The sequence below is a fragment of the Mytilus trossulus genome, chromosome 12 (genome assembly GCF_036588685.1).
Source record: "Mytilus trossulus isolate FHL-02 chromosome 12, PNRI_Mtr1.1.1.hap1, whole genome shotgun sequence".
In the NCBI taxonomy this organism is placed as follows: Eukaryota; Metazoa; Mollusca; class Bivalvia; order Mytilida; family Mytilidae; genus Mytilus; species Mytilus trossulus.
In genome coordinates this window covers 12528610-12545400 of record NC_086384.1, presented here as the reverse complement: position 1 = coordinate 12545400, position 16791 = coordinate 12528610, and the positions used below count along the sequence as shown (strand labels likewise).

General features: G+C 31.7%; 1 protein-coding gene across 1 annotated transcript; it reads left to right on the top strand.

Annotated features, from left to right (window-relative positions):
- The first annotated feature begins 3753 nt into the window (after nucleotides 1-3753).
- On the top strand, nucleotides 3754-16018 carry LOC134692892 (endoglucanase A-like). Its single transcript, XM_063553519.1, has 12 exons — nucleotides 3754-3810; nucleotides 4168-4377; nucleotides 5529-5820; nucleotides 8560-8730; nucleotides 9568-9755; nucleotides 10346-10505; nucleotides 10896-11007; nucleotides 11829-11979; nucleotides 13445-13589; nucleotides 14310-14481; nucleotides 15180-15352; nucleotides 15926-16018. The coding sequence occupies exons 2-12, from the start codon at nucleotides 4198-4200 to the stop codon at nucleotides 15982-15984; spliced, it is 1803 nt and encodes a 600-aa protein (XP_063409589.1). The 5' UTR covers nucleotides 3754-3810; nucleotides 4168-4197; the 3' UTR covers nucleotides 15985-16018.
- The last annotated feature ends 773 nt before the right edge of the window (nucleotides 16019-16791 follow it).

Below are 16791 nucleotides of genomic sequence, written 5' to 3'. Positions count from 1 at the left end.
ATTGTTTGTGTTCACAAGTTTGATGACGTCTTCTCGCTAAATATCAAATCTATTAGATGTGTTATATTAGGTATTAAATCTTGGAAACATGAATTGATTTATTAGTTGCTATTTGCTTTGAACTAACTTTAACTAACTGCAAGTTTTCTACCATTTGGTACTTTTTGGTCGTCAATCTATTTATGAAAATTTATGGTTCTTTCCGTGCACTCTATCGTTCTAAATCTCCACTGATAAAAATTTACCGCCACGAAATAACACAATTGTGTTGAAACAGACATTAAACACAAATACATCAATTAATAAATCAATGATTTTGATAGTTATTTATTGAAATGTGTCGAAATTTTGAGTAAATAAAGCCTTTTTCAAATGATTATTTATATACAATCATTATGTATGTTGTGCTACTGTATAACTGTAAGAGGGTCGAGTTGAGGGCATGCTCGCAATTTCTTTATCCCGGACAAAAATGTGACAGGAGTATAGTTCAGCGGCTGGTGTTGTTTCTTGTCTATCATATTGTTTTCGTTTTGTTCTTAAATTAGGTCATTTTCGTAATGGGTTTTCTCATTGTTTTATGTAAATGGTCCTTATTTGCAGCTATACATGTATATATAATAGCGGTATTTTCGGGTGATGTAAAGCTTCAAATATAAATATAATTATATGAATTAATTTTTGATTAAAATGAATTTTTTTTATCCTTCAACAAAAAGTGGCAAATCAATTTTGTTTTGTGTATTTCAATGTTTTATTAATGCAAGAATTATTTTAGATGATTTTTTAAGAAATACAATATTCTGTAAAGGAATCGCAATTAATTTTATTTCTTACTAAATTTCGATGTAATTTAAAATCATTTAAATCCGATCCATAAGTTTAAGTTAATACTCAGCAAAAATGTAGCATATATGAATTAGCAATGTTTTGAGAAAGTGAAGGATGCTCTTATTGGTGATTTTGAATCTGTTCAAAGTTTTGATTTTTCTACCCTATATACCACATTGCCTCACATTCTCATTAAGAAAAAATTCACAAACCTAATTAAATGGGCATTTAAAAAGTCCAAATGTGAATGTATATGTTCAAACTCTTTTAGATCATTTTTTAGTAGCAATAAACAAAAAAACTATGTCTATTGGCATGCAGACTTCTTATACGTTCAGGTATTTCACATCCAAATTTTTTTTTATGGAAATATACTTTATAAAGCACAAAGGTGTCAGTATACACCTCAGAAACTAACAAATTTATTTTTTCACAGCACAGCATTAAAATTTCACAACTAGCAGATGACACAACATTATTTTGTAAAGATAAAAACGATGTAATATCTGCAATGAATATAATCGAAATTTTTGGCTCATTTTCAGGACTATTGGTAAATAGAAATAAAACAGAAGGATTGTGGATCGGGAAATTGAAATCATGTAAAGATAAAATTGCGGGGATTAATTGGGGAGATAAACCCATTAAAGCATTAGGGGTGTTTTTTGGACATGATAAAGATGAATGCGAAAAATTAAATTGGAATTGTAAAATAGAGAAAATGATGAAATTATTCAAGACATGGGAAAAAAGGAATCTTTCAATTTTAGGGAAAATACTAATTATTAAAGCATTAATTTTGCCGTTATTTACGTTTTTGGGAAGTGTCTGCTTAACACCTGAAAACTATCTTAAAGAAATAGAAACAAAAAGCTTTAAATATATTTGGGATGGGAAACCAGACAAAGTAAAAAGAAACCTGATAACACTTCCTTATGAAAAAGGAGGCCTACAAATGGTCGATTTTAAAAGTTATTTTATAGCGCTTAAAGCATCATGGGTATATAGACTAGTTAATGGTAAATTTTCCAACTGGAAGCTAATACCTTTTAAATATTTAAAAGTGTCTAATAATATTTTAGTTATATTTAATATGAATTTAAATGATATAAAACATTTAGAATATTTTAAACGTGTTCCAGAATTTTATAGAGAAGTAATAAAGTCCTGGATTTTGACTGGGGGTGGGCAAACAAAACAAGCAGTGATTTATGCTGATATAAGAAAACAAACAATTTGGGGAAATAAATTTATTGCATTTCATAAGAAACCAATTATATTTGAAAACTGGATTAAAAGTGATATAATATACTTGAATGACATTCTAGATGACACTATGTCACTATCAGAAAATTATATTTTGAACAAATTAAAGTGTAAAGTAAACTGGATTGCTGAATTTCATAAATTGAAACAATCCATTCCACAAAATTGGATTGACATAGTTAAACAAGAAAATTCTGTCCAAAGTAAAGTAAATATCCAGAGAAATAAGATCACATGGAAAGATCGTTATTTTGAGACTACATTTTTTTCAAATAAAATGTTATATGACTCTCTAGTGAATAGTAAAACAGAAACGTCAATAGGGATAAACAGATGGCTCAATATTTTACCAATGCAAGAAGAATCAAATATGAATTCATTATATAACTTTATTTTCAAATACTTAACTGAAAATAAATTAAAAATATACAGATGGAAACTACTACAGTTTATTGTACCAACCAAAAAGCATTTATTGCAATGGAAAATAACTAATAACAGTCTTTGCAATTTTTGTAACTTAGAAGAAGACTATGCTCATTATTTTTTCAATTGCTCTTATTTAACAAGATTTTGGCAACAATTTAACGAACTTTTAAAAAAGAGTAATTTACATTTTTCAATAAAATTACAACACATGATATTTGGATACAAAATTACAGACAGCAAGTATTACCCGATAAATTTTTTGATTACAATTATTAGTTTTTCAATATACAAGTTGTACTATGTATCTGAACAGAAAACAAAAAACATAGACGTATTCAGAATTTTTATTAACGAATACACAAAGAGAGTAGATACCAATCTTAATGGACATAAGGCAATAAGTCCAATGTTACTTTCAATAAAAAGACACATAGTCAATGAATAATATTTTTAAATTGTTAATATAGAGATTTGTAAAAAATGTATGTCAATTAATTTAATCAGCTGACTATTCCCTGGGTAGTCAGTGGATTGTAACAGGGTACGTCAAGAGAAGCTTGGAATCTTGATGGTTTATGTAACAAGCAATATTTGATGAATAAAATTATTATGTAGTTAAAAAAAAAAAAAAAAATTTATTTTTTAATTTTAGTTTCTTGTGTACAATTTGGAAATTAGTATGGCGTTCATTATCACTGAACTAGTATATATTTGTTTAGGGGCCAGCTGAAGGACGCCTCCGGGTGCGGGAATTTCTCGCTACATTGAAGACCTGTTGGTGACCTTCTGCTGTTGTTTTTTTATTTGGTCGGGTTGTTGTCTCTTTGACACATTCCCCATTTTCATTCTCAATTTTATTTGTTTAGAGGCCAGCTGAAGGACGCCTCCAGGTGCGGGAATTTCTCGCTACACTGAAGACCTGTTGGTTACCTTCTGCTGTTGTTTTTTTCTACGGTCGGGTTGTTGTCTCTTTGACACATACCTCATTTCCATTCTCAATTTTATCTTGACCTTAGATCAGATTTAACGGAAATTCAACCTTTCAAAGTATTGAGAACTGGACGAAATAGAAAATATATATACATGTAATTATAGGTTTCTGATACACTATATATTATAGCCCTATGTTCATGATGTTAGATGGTGCATTGAAGTCGTTAACTAAGCGTCTTTTCGGAAAATGTCACTCGTCTACAGATAACAGACTTTTAAGATTGTAAGTATGACCTTATATTATCACCTTTAGTTTATGTCTACTTAAACTCCTGACTTTTTCTTAATAAGGTAAGTTCAATATTAATATATTTACTTACTGTTAAAGTTTTTAGGATATTATCTACAAGTTATATGATATAAACACAGATGTATATTTGGTGGGCTTGTGTCAGACAGGCTAGTAGTATACCGTACACTTAAGGGCTTCATATGTATTCGTGAAAATCTGAAGTTGTGCACATATTTACATAAATAAAAAGTCATTTCTTATATAGTCCTGAATATGCATGAAATATTTGTCATTGAACGTTAAGCAACCAACAATCAATCAACTTTAAGTAACGTCAAACTAACTGACAAAGGGGGCATTTTTTTCTGTGCTGGGTATTAACAAGACATTTTATAATCTTTTATGATTTATTTTAGGTGGAATCGAGAAACTACTCACAAGTTAAAATGATGATCTTTGTAAGCCTTCTAGTAGGTATATTATCTGTCAATGCTGAAAACCAAGGTGTCTATATCGAAACTTCGTGGAACAACGGTTTTAAAGGCTATATTAGACTAGCTCATACAGTGGATCTCAACGGATGGAGGATTCGTGTAAAATTCAATAATCCAGTTGGCACGCTACAGGTAAAATTCATGTGTATAACAAACTTTATTTTTTTTAAATAACAGATTTACTGTGTATAAATAAAACGTCAATAAATCAGCAAACCCAACAACACACAAAACATTTAACAAACAAAGATTTAGCCACCAACAGTCAGTTGCCGACGAATGATAAACCTTTAAATTGTCTAGAATCTACGAAAAAGATAGTTGTGAACAAAGGGGGTAGCATGATCTGGTCTTTTTTGCAGAAAGAGTGAAATTCTTCAATGCTTTCAAGATTATTATAGGTTTATTAAATAATTGGGACTTTATTGTTTACGTAATATTTTCGAAAAAAACGGTTCAGATATGTTATGTGTATTTACTTTTGTAAGCATTATTTATGAAAATGAAATATCATAAATTATCGTCTTTGAAAATTTATCATATATATATACGCCTAACAGGTGTAATAGTAATGCTTTACTAGTTATTTGCCGTTTATTTGAACTCTTAATAAAGGTGAGTTAGCTAAGAGATACACATAAAATAATTTTGGATCTATTTTGTTCAATCATAAATGAAAAGGAAATAGTGAAATATTAATACGCTTGCAGCAGTCATCTTAGTTAAATTTTGTCAAAATGAGCTAAATTAAAATGAAACATCCCTTGTGAAATATTCACTTGCATGTTTTACGCAGATATTATTTTTTTGTATACATTAACGATTTTCTCGTTAGAATTATTTCACATTTTATCATGTCAGGGTCTTTTTTAAATAGTTTAGTATACGTTGTGGGTTTTGCTCATTCTTAAATGTCGTACGATGACAGACATGACATTAAGTTACTTATATCTACAGCATGTGGTCTCTAGGGGATACAAACATCTGGCAGACATGTAATATATAACTATTTTAGAATCCAGTTGGTCCAAAGAGTAACCTTGCCCACCCTTCTCCCTCGACATATTACCAAAACTCTGCCATCTCCCATCCGTACATGTGACATTACTAAGCTCGAACGCTGACGAGGTTTCTGACTTAACTTAACAAAATCGTTATGAACAAAAACTCATATTGATTCAAATGAAGTAAGATATGTCTAAAATAACGTTTGATACCAAAATGAAGACACTGAAACTCATGCAGTGATGAAACTAACTAAAACAGCGATTGCTTCGTTGAAGGTGTGGAATGCTAAGATGATACACAATAGCACTGATAAAACGGAATTTGTTATGACAAACATTGATACGAATGGAATTCTTATGGCAGGAAACACTCTGAAGATTGATTTCTTGGTAGGTGGTGTTCCTGATACAAATCATTACGGTACATTAACAGTAGAAAATACTGGTACTGTAACAAATAAACCTACAACGCCAAAAACAGTACCAACGAAAGTATATACAACCCACCAGATGACAACTGGGACACATTCGACAAATGGAAGACCAGCGGTAACTACGGTTGGTTTTGGTATGTATAAAGTAACTGGTTATTCGACATATAACGATAGTCTAGAATCAAAAACAAGTAGAAATTGTTAAATATGTCTGCAATCTGGGCGATGTCAATTAAACCAGAGGACAGCACTAAGCAGCCAAGAAAGAAGTACTATATGCAATTAATGCGTATGAATACAAAAATTAAGATGTGGTATGATTGCCAATGAGACAACTCTCCACAAGAGACTAAATGACACGGAAATTAACAACTATAGGTTGTATTCCTAAAGTATATATAGGATGTTCTTAGGCGAAATCAAGAACATTTAGAATTGAAAATATTACACTTCATGTCAGAAGAGCATCAGGAACAAAATAAGCTAAAAATGTTTATAGGTTACATATAGCTCTTTTTCTATATATTTAATTAAGAGGAATGAAGTGAAAAGGCTGACACGAAATTTTACCTTATATTTGCATTGTATTATTTGGGTCCCAAATCGAAAAAAGAGAATTCTAGAATTTGCTTAAATTTTTGGTAAATGACCTTTCATAATCTATTGAAGGCTATCGTGAAAAGAAAATGTGTGTTATTGGGGCAAAACATTTTACCCTGTACAGTTCTTAAATTTCAAAATTGTTTGTATTCACATTGAACGACAAATTTATGTGACGTATAAAAAATTTCTGACGTCAGACACTCAAATCAATCAATGTGTTCGTAGATAGTAGATGTTTTTGTGTTCTGTTAAATTGTTCCTTTTAAAATTGTTATACGATGATGACTGATGTACCAATATTTTGACTATTTTATTTATTGTTTAATCAACGCATCAATGTAAATATAACGGAATTTGATGAGACTGTCATTAAAGTGAGAGGGTAAGCGCTATATAACCAGGTTTAATCCACTATTTTCTACATTTGAAAATGCCCGTACCAAGTCAGGAATATAACAGTTCTAGTCCATTCGTATTTTATGCGTTTTGTTATTTGATTTTGCCATGTGATTATGGATTTTCCGAATTGATTTTCCTCTAAGTTCAGTATTTTTGTGATTTTACTTTTTTCTTACCTTGCATAAATAAAGTTTACTCAATGCTTTCAAACATACAACGTTTTGGTTGAGGGCAAACGATACAGTTTTGGTCCTGTATTTACAAGTTCGTGAAAATTTGCATTTAGGCTATTTTTTACCTGATAAAATCAAATATGTGATAAAAAATATACCTTCATGTGCTACTTTTGGAGTTAAAGGAGGTCGACAATTTGTATATTTGCTCAAAATTCGGATTCGTGGCCGTAATTTCTTTTTCGAAAGAAAGACATAACTTTTTTGTTATAAAAGATAAACACAAATTGTTTTTTCTTAAATAAACGGTAATTTCTGTATTTTGTAAGTTTCCTAAAAAAAATCATGCATTTTTTATTCAGAAGTAATTCATATTTAACAAATATTCAGGAATTGAGGAAAATATGTCATTTTTTGCTGCATGTTTATCACAATTTAAAAAAATCCTCTATTTACAGTTTTATAAAATTCGGGTAACATGATCTTCCTGCAAAATGAAACAAATTGCTGTTTTGAAAAATAGGGGTTCATGAACTCGTTTTCAAATTAAATCAGTTTGAATGATAAAAATCAGTCGAAAAATGCATCTTTTCCCGATTTGTCACAGTTTGACTTCGCGAAAATAACATTTTACGTTAGCAACGTCATTACCTCCCCTGTAACTGTATCATATGCCCTTAAGAAGCTTGGCTGTTACTGCCAACATCTTACGAAATGTCACATTCCAGATTTCACACGGGGATACTGTTTATGGAGCTCGTAAATTAAAACAAATAAAAACAAAAAACAAAAAAATGTTCCTTTGAATAATCTCATTCTTAAAGATTATTTTTTTTCACCAAATTGTGTGAATATGGTCTTCGTTTGCAGTTTCATCTATGAATTTCTAATAGCTGAATACATAACTTAACATATATTGATATATGCCCAGGATTTATTAAGTAATATTCAATTAATTCGCGTATATTTTGCTCACTGCAAAATGTAATGCATTGTCATATTCGTATTGGTGTATAAACTAAGTCCGTCGCAAGTATTCTAATTGACATTTGAGTTTGGAAAACAAAACATTGATTCAACTCGGCATTGAACCACTGGCAATTTGCGTGAACGTAATGACGTTATATACGTAATTTACGTAAACGTAATTACGTAATTTACGTAGAGGTAATTAACTTTATTATATCGGCACATTGTGTCTTTTGTATTTTCGTTACTTATTTTTGTGCTTAGTGCAAATCTGATAAGGCAAGATCTTTTGGCTTTTAGCAAAGTTTTGTTCTTATGTTGTGTTATTACACAACTGTCGGGGGGGGGGGGGGGGGGGGGGGGGGTTTGAATGCTTACACATATCAATCATTCGCCTCATGTATGTGGCTGTCCAATATTTGAAATTTGTTGGTCGTTCATTTATAAAGGATAAATCAGTCAATTCGATTTCCTTTTTTATTTGTTTCACATTTTGTCATCCAGGGTGTTATATACAGTACGGTATTTGCTCATTGTTAAAGGTCGTGAATTTATGATTTGAGGTAAGTTTGGTGCTTTCCTAACAGTTTTGTCGAGCGAAACACAACTGATTGTTTTACCTGTTTTACACCAAAAAGTTATAGTTTCCCAAATTTTGCCGAGGAAGAGACTAGGGGTATGTATCGCGCCTAAATCCGCCCTTTTCATTTAACAATATTTGTATTTTAGATAGATCTAAGATGAAACATGATTATGGTAAAGCTATGGGACTTTCCATTCTGTTTTATGATGCCCAGAGATCTGGCAAACTTCCTTCTAATAATCGAATTCAATGGAGGAATGATTCCGCCATGCAGGATAATGGTGATGGTCATGATCTAACCGGAGGATGGTATGATGGTAAATATGTTTGAATTGGAAAAGTAAATGATTCTCATTAAAGATATCAAACAAATGTAAACAGTGTCTCTATACCTTGAAAAATTATATTATATAAAACTTGTTTGATACATTCATATTTTACGACAAGAGTGTCCAAAATAAGCTTTTAGGATGGTCAAGTGATGCAAGAATGGGATAGTCCAAACAATTTCGTGTAGAGAAGGACACATCTGGCGATCCTTAATTACTAAGCCGTCCGCTTTGATGCTTGCATAACATTTACATTTCGTCAAGGTATATTTCAACACTTTGCTTTTTTATTTCTTATAGATGAATTAATCTAATTTACAATAATTGCACCACTGTCCTTTAAAAAAAATTGTCACTATAACACAGGTCTTCTATTTTCTTTGTAAATATAATTGAGTCCAGTTCTTATTTGGAACAGTAGCATTTTTACTTATCACTTAAAAACACAAAAATACTGAACTCCGAGGAAAATTCAAATAGGAAAATCAAAAATCAAAAGGCAAAATCAAAAGTCCAAACACATCAAACGAATGGATAACAACTATCATATTCCTGACTTGGAACAGGCATTTTCTAATGTAGAAAATGGTGGATTGAACCTGGTTTTAAAGCTAGCTAAACCGCTCACTTGTATGACAGTCGCGTCAAATTCCTTACATCTTATATCTATAAATTACTGATCATTGTAGAGTATTTAGTTTATTTACTCGTACGTATTCTTGGCCTATAATACTTTTACAAATTGTGGCTTGGATGGAGAGCTGTCTCATTGGCATTCATACATGAACCACATCTTCTTATATCTATCGTATACATTTTCCACAGCTGCAGATCACGTTAAATTCAATCTCCCCATGGCCGAATCAGCACATGTTCTGGGATGGGGACTAGAAGTATTCAAAGACGCTTATGAACATGATGGAGAACTGGACCATATGTACGATAGTTTGAGAACACCACTCGACTATTTTCTCAAGTGTTGGGTTCCTGACCAAAAGATATTATGGGTGCAGGTAATGAACATGTATCCCTTATTTGTAAAAGGGCCCCAAAATAACAAGGTAAAAACCTCAAAAGAACTATTTGATGCAGGTAATGAACATGTAACCATTGTTTCTTTATATACTATAATACCTATCTGTATGCATCCTACAGATTTAGAACAATCAATTTGAGAAACACACGCATTTTGCGCAACAATTTTTAAAAAACCAAATGACAATGATGTACAACGGCTCATTGAACGGCCTTTTACGAATATTTATCCCAACGAACTACAGAAAAGGGATACAACAGATACAGTTTCAAAGTGTGCCTCTTGACTAACATCTAGCAGTTGACAATGCGGGTAGGTTAAAAACATTTTTTTTCCTTTGGTATTTGGCGAATATTTGTATCATAAGCAATAATACACTATCGTTGTTATCATATATAAATAGAGAGAGAGTTCTTGTTTTGTATTTTTACATTAGCTGCATAATTGCTACACTAATTCTCAAAATGACCTCTACTGAAAGCAAACAAAGAACAAAAAACCACTTGCATTGCATAAACAAAAAACAGGATAGGATGTAGAAAAAAATTCATTATCCACTTACAAAAGGTTGGTGATGTCGGTGCCGATCATAGTTTCTGGGGAAGAGCAGAAGACATGCAAATGGTCAGACCCGCCTATAAAATTCATCCTGGCGCCCCCGGAAGTGACGTTGCAGGCAATACTGTCGCTGCCTTAGCAGTAGGATCGATTGTTTTTAAGCAAAAAGGTATTGCTTCAATAATTCTTATTTGATGTTCTGCATATATTAGAATTTGAATAACTGAAAAGAAAACATTCAAAAATGTATAGTTTAATTAATCTAAATAAAGTTCTATTCAAATAATAAATGTATCTTGAGAATCAATATTTGCTCAAATTTGAAAACTGGTTTATTTCAAGCTATGCTCTGCTGTTATATAGTGATTTATTTTTGAAATTTTATTTCAAATTAATTATTCAAATTGTCATACATGTATCTTTATCATTATATTTAGGGCACTTTCATATCACCAAAAGACCACAAAATTAAAAGTTTTAAACAAACACTTTAATATAAGTGCATTGGATATATGTTTTAATAATATTATTTGTTTTTAAATACCATGCACTTTTTCAGATGGAAAATACAGTACAAGGCTATTAGAGGCAGCAAAAACCTTGTATGATTTTGCCAAAGCTAATCCTGGTTTATATTCAGATAGCATACCCCAAGCAAAAGCATTTTACGGGTAACATCCTCTTTATGAAATTTAAACATTTATATGATTGAAATGTGCAATACGAAGCTTTTAAACAGATAGCCATGTTATTGGTACATAGATTTAAGAAGATGTGGTATACGTGCCAATGAGACAACTCTACATCCAAGTCACAATTAGTAAAAGTAAACCACTTAAGGTCAAAGTATGGTCTTCAACACGGAGCCTTGGCTTACAATGAACAGCAAGCTATAAAAGATCGAAAAATGTCAAACAATTCAAACAGGAAAACCAACGGTCTCAACTGTATTTATATGAAACGAAAAAACGTAGAGAATATATATGAACCACATCAACAAACTACAACCACTGGACATAAGGTTCCTACATGTACATGTATAATTACATGAAGTGTCTTTGTATTTCATGTTTACAGTGTAGGTTGACTGTCGGAAAGAATACACTTTTATTATCTTAAAAATGTCAGTCTTTTGAAAATTTATCATTTTCTAAAAAGCATCTAGAATTTAATGTGTAACTTTACATCTTATTGATTGTTGTCCTGTGTGAGATGTCTTTATACATGTACCTCGTTTGCATGGATAGATTTTTTTCTGTGGATACACATTTCGATGATAGTTAGAAAACTGTATTTTCGTTGATATTCGATTTTGTGGTTTTACTTAAGTCTAAATATAAGCGTAGGAAAATATTATACTTCATTGAACATTCTAAGTCGTGGATTGCGTATACCCATGAAATCCACGGAATTATACTTCTTGTACATTTTACAAATGCAAAGGTAACTCTCATTACTTTTTAATACATATAATTGGTTAATTTTAAATTAGTTCCTCAGGATGGAAAGACGAAATGTGTGAAGCAGCTGCTGAAATGTATAAGGCAACGAAAGATGACAAATACTTAGAAGACGCCAAAACATATTACGAGCCAGCAACAGCCTGGGGATATTCTTGGAATTTCAAACAATCAGGCTGCCAGGTCATTTTTGTTTACCAACTCCTTTACCCACAAATGGTGACAACAAACACACAAATCAATTTGATCTTTCACTTTTCTTAGTTGGATTTGTTCCGGCGTCACTGTGTTAAATCTTTAGACATCCAAAAGTGATCATATATTTCAGTCAATCAAATATAGCCGTCCAAGGGTTTGGCAATTGAAACAATGTGTTGATTATCTGCGAAATATTTCAAGAACATAATTTGCATATGATATGTCCTAATTTAATTGGTTATCAAAGGTACCAGGATTATAATTAAGTACGCCAGACGCGCGATTCGTCTACATAAGACTCATCAGTGACGCTCATATCAAAATATTTACAAAGCCTAACTTGTACACAGTTGAAGAGCATTGAGGATCCAAAATTCAAAAAAGTTGTGCCAAATATGGCCAAGGTAATCCATGCCTGGTATAAGAAAATTCTTAGTATTTCGAAAAACTTAAAGTTTTGTAAACAGGAAATTTATGAAAATGACCATATTATTGATATTCATGCCAACACCGAAGTGTTGACTACTGGGCTGGTGATACCCTCGGGGACGAAACGTCCACCAGCAGTGGCATAGACCCGGTGGTGTAAATAGTTATTAAAGGTACCAGAATTATATTTAGTACACCAGACGCCCGTTTTGTCTACATAAGACTCATCACTAGTGACCCTAAAGAAACAAAAGTATGGACTATAGATGTACAAATGTATATTTACACAAATAATTGTGTATTTCACCAGCGAAACTTCTTGTATTTATTTTTTGTAATTATACATTTTCAATAATTATATATTAATTGGCTAGATTTCATGCTCCTTTCAATCTAATAATGTATTTGAGCTCCGTCGAAATCTACCTTACAGAAATATAAACCAATGACATCTTTCAACTATAAAATGCCCAATCAAAACATTATAGACAAGATTATTTATTTCTCAAACACCATAAAGTTACAATGGTACAAAGAATTTCATCAAAAGTTATATAACATAACACAAATGACAAGATGAGATGAAAATATGAAATAAAATAAATAAAATAAAATAAATAAAATAAATAAAATAAATAAAATAAATAAAATAAATAAATAAATAAAATAAAATAGATAAAATAAATAAAATAAATAAAATAAATAAAATAAATAAAATAAATAAAATAAATAAAATAAATAACTGAAATAGTTTTTCAAATTTTAGTATTGTACATCTGTGCAAGAAAAAAGTATCCAGATATTGTGCTCGAACATTTGCCAAAGAACTACACTGCAAAGTGTAATGAAATTCTTCACCAATCTCGTTACAATGACATAAGTTACAATATCTAAGGTTTCGGTCAATTTTATTCCATTTACCAGTTTCGATGGGTACATAACTTCATATAGAATTCAGAATGATTACCCAAACTGATTATCTTACCCTTATAAGTAGTGTATCCTCTTTTACTGTTTTTAGCTTCTTCTATGGGAAATAACCAAAGATCATAAATATAAAGCAAATATAGAAGCCTTTATAGATTCGTATTTACCTGGTGGGTCTGTTCCTATTACACCTTGTGGACTGGCATGGAGGGACCAGTGGGGACCAAACAGATATGCAGGTGAGATACTTAACAAATTCTGGAGGTTTGTAAGATAATTATCGAAGTACCACTTGGCCTAATGCTTGATTAAACATACATGTAATGTTTTGGACTTTTAAAGTTTTATATTGATGGTCTCCGAGCCATTTACCATCCACGAGTTTTCCCATCTTAGTTACACATATTTTTTCTCTCATTTGAGTTCCTTGGGAGGAATCTTTGAACATTTGAACACAATATTATGACAAAACATTGACAGGTCACGTTCAATTTATATTTTTCTGTAAGCAGGGTTAATTGTGATCACAGGATCACTTAACTGATATTAATAAATCAGTTAAATAGATATGAGAAGATGTGGTATGAGTTACAATGAGTCAAATCTCAATACAAGTCACAATTTGTAAAAGTAAACCATTATAGTTCAAAGTATGAAATCGACACGGAGTCTTGGCTCATACCAAACAGCAAGCTATAAAGGGCCCCAAAACTGACTAGTGTAAAAAAAGCATTCAAACGGGTAAATCAACGGTATAATCTATATAAAAAGAGAATGTCTGGATATAACCTTTCATTTTATAATGCTGAACCTCATTTTTTTTATACAAAATAACAAAAAGATATTTAACTGTCTCATACGTCCTCGGCACGTGAATGTATTATATTTATGACACCCTATAGATAGTTAAATGCAATAATTTTACTGTATTATCAATTCTGAGACTTTTCTTGTTTCAGCCAATGCTGCTTTTATTGCTGTGATTGCTGCTGCTGACGGGATTGGTGGAGATAAATTTAAGAATTTCGCCATGTCACAAATAAATTACATGCTTGGTGATAACAATTATAACATGAGTTATGAGATAGGATTTGGAAATAATTATCCCTTGAGACCTCATCACAGAGGAGCGTAAGTTACATATATTCAATGCTGTCACCCTGATAATTTGAAACATCAGTCTGAAATATTTAAATATCAGATTGATTCAACTCCAAGATTTTGAAATGGGAGTGCCAACAAGGCAACGTAATGAATAGGACTTGTAAAAAGTATATGCGTTAACTGTATTTAATTGGAGCTCCATCAGACCCCCACAGTAAATCTCTTTAAATATATATCATGAACAGTGTCATTTTCAAAATGTTCTCCCAAAAAAACAAACTACCAAAGCAATAAATGCTGAATATTTATTTATCAAGTAGTAATTATGAGACCCTTTTTTTCGGGAAGAGGAATCAAAATATCGTAATTTTCGTCTTTGTTTTCTTTTTTGGCTTCTCATACATGTGTACCTTTTGTTAGGTTTATTTGATACCGACTAAGAATATGTTGTAGAATTTAGATAAGATTGTTAACAATAATAACAACATCAAAAACCATATCGGACATGCAAAAAAGCAGATTTGGGGTTAAGTTCAATGAACCAGCACCTCAAAAGACATCTAGAGGACTCGTTGTGATGTATCTCTGTAAAACTGCTACATAACTGTATATGTAATTTAAGGTGAAAACAATTTTGTAGACGAAACGCGCGTCTGGCGTGAATATAAAATTTAATCCTGGTATCTATGATGAGTTGATTTACATGTTTATTCTCTATGATTTAGTTCATGTCAACAAGACAGATGTGTCAGCCATTCCGAGGACAATCCAAATACTTTAGTTGGTGGACTTGTGGGTGGACCAGGACGTGATGACGATTATCAGGACAGACGTGAAGAATTTATCAAAAACGAAGTGGCATGTGACTACAATGCTGGTTTCCAAACCGCATGCGCAGGTAATGCCTTTATAAGTTTGTTAGTACAAAGACTTTGTCTCAATTTACAATGCTGGTTTCCAAATCGCATGCACAGGTGATGACTATATACATTTGTATGTAAAATCTTGATTTGGAAGGATTTGGGTAAATGTCCGTTTAAAAAAGTCTATATTCTTTTCTCATATCTGGTTCGGTTTGACAATATAAATGTCACTCTTTTGGTAATTTTCCATGATCGCCGATTGCAGATTGATAGGCGTTGAAGGTTCAAAATGATACATCTTTCATGTCGTAAATTTGAAGTTGAGTTTTCGTATTTACTGACGGTATAAAAAACAAGTACCAAAATTATGAACCCTATATATACAACAGTGTATATATACAATATACAACAGTGTACATGCATCGTGAAACAAGTTGATTGTATGCTCACAAAAACGCAATGATGTTGTAGAAATGTAACACGTAACACAATAATACTATGCATTTGATTGCAGGACTTAAAAAAGTGACCAGACAAATAAATACAGGGGGAATCAGCCCTGTTTTCATATGCCTACCAATAATATATATTCTAATTTCTTTATACAGGTCTTTACCATTTTGCAATCAACAACCAGCTGCCTCCATCTCCACCAGCGAAATGTTGAGTTTTATTATCAATAAATATATAAATACAGTCAACTCTCGTTATAACCAGTCCAACCAGAGAAATATTTCGAGATACCCATAATTCGACTTATACAAATACCAGAAATTTGAGACTAAGGGACACAGCTCAGTCAGACTTAGCTTAGTAAGGCATGTTCGACCCTAGCCATTACTTGTCTGATCTTCACAGACAATCCCGTAATCGTTAGAAATTTGGGATAAATATTAAAGGTAAACCAACATGAAAGTTAAGGAAACAGAAAAATATTTATAACTGAATATTCTTAATTGTATTGTTCATTACAACAGAATATAAACTAGTAAAAATCTTTGCTGTAATCATGTGAGTTACGATTGACAAGGAGACAACTTTCCACAAAAGACCAAATGCCATCGAAATTAGCATCTATGTGTCACCGTACGGCCTGCAACAATGACCCAAGACAAAACCATAAAGCAATCTATAAAAAGTCCACACATGATAAAAGTAAAACAGTTATTATGTTTCCTTCGTTCGATATCTTATTGTCGATATTCTTGTCGTGTCAATTGCGTCTAGATATGAACTTTGAAAAGTATAACGATGACACACACTATGCTACATTATAACTCAGTAATGAACCTGATCTAACTTCTTTAGATCTATGGCTATTCTAATTATTTCCAAGCAGGATTTTTTTTATTTGCACCTCAAAATATGTAGTAATCGATTATTTGCACCTTGACATGTCTGCGACAATCAGTATTATTTGTACCTCGACTTATGCATTTATCGGTATTATCTGCACCTTGACACCTGCGATAAT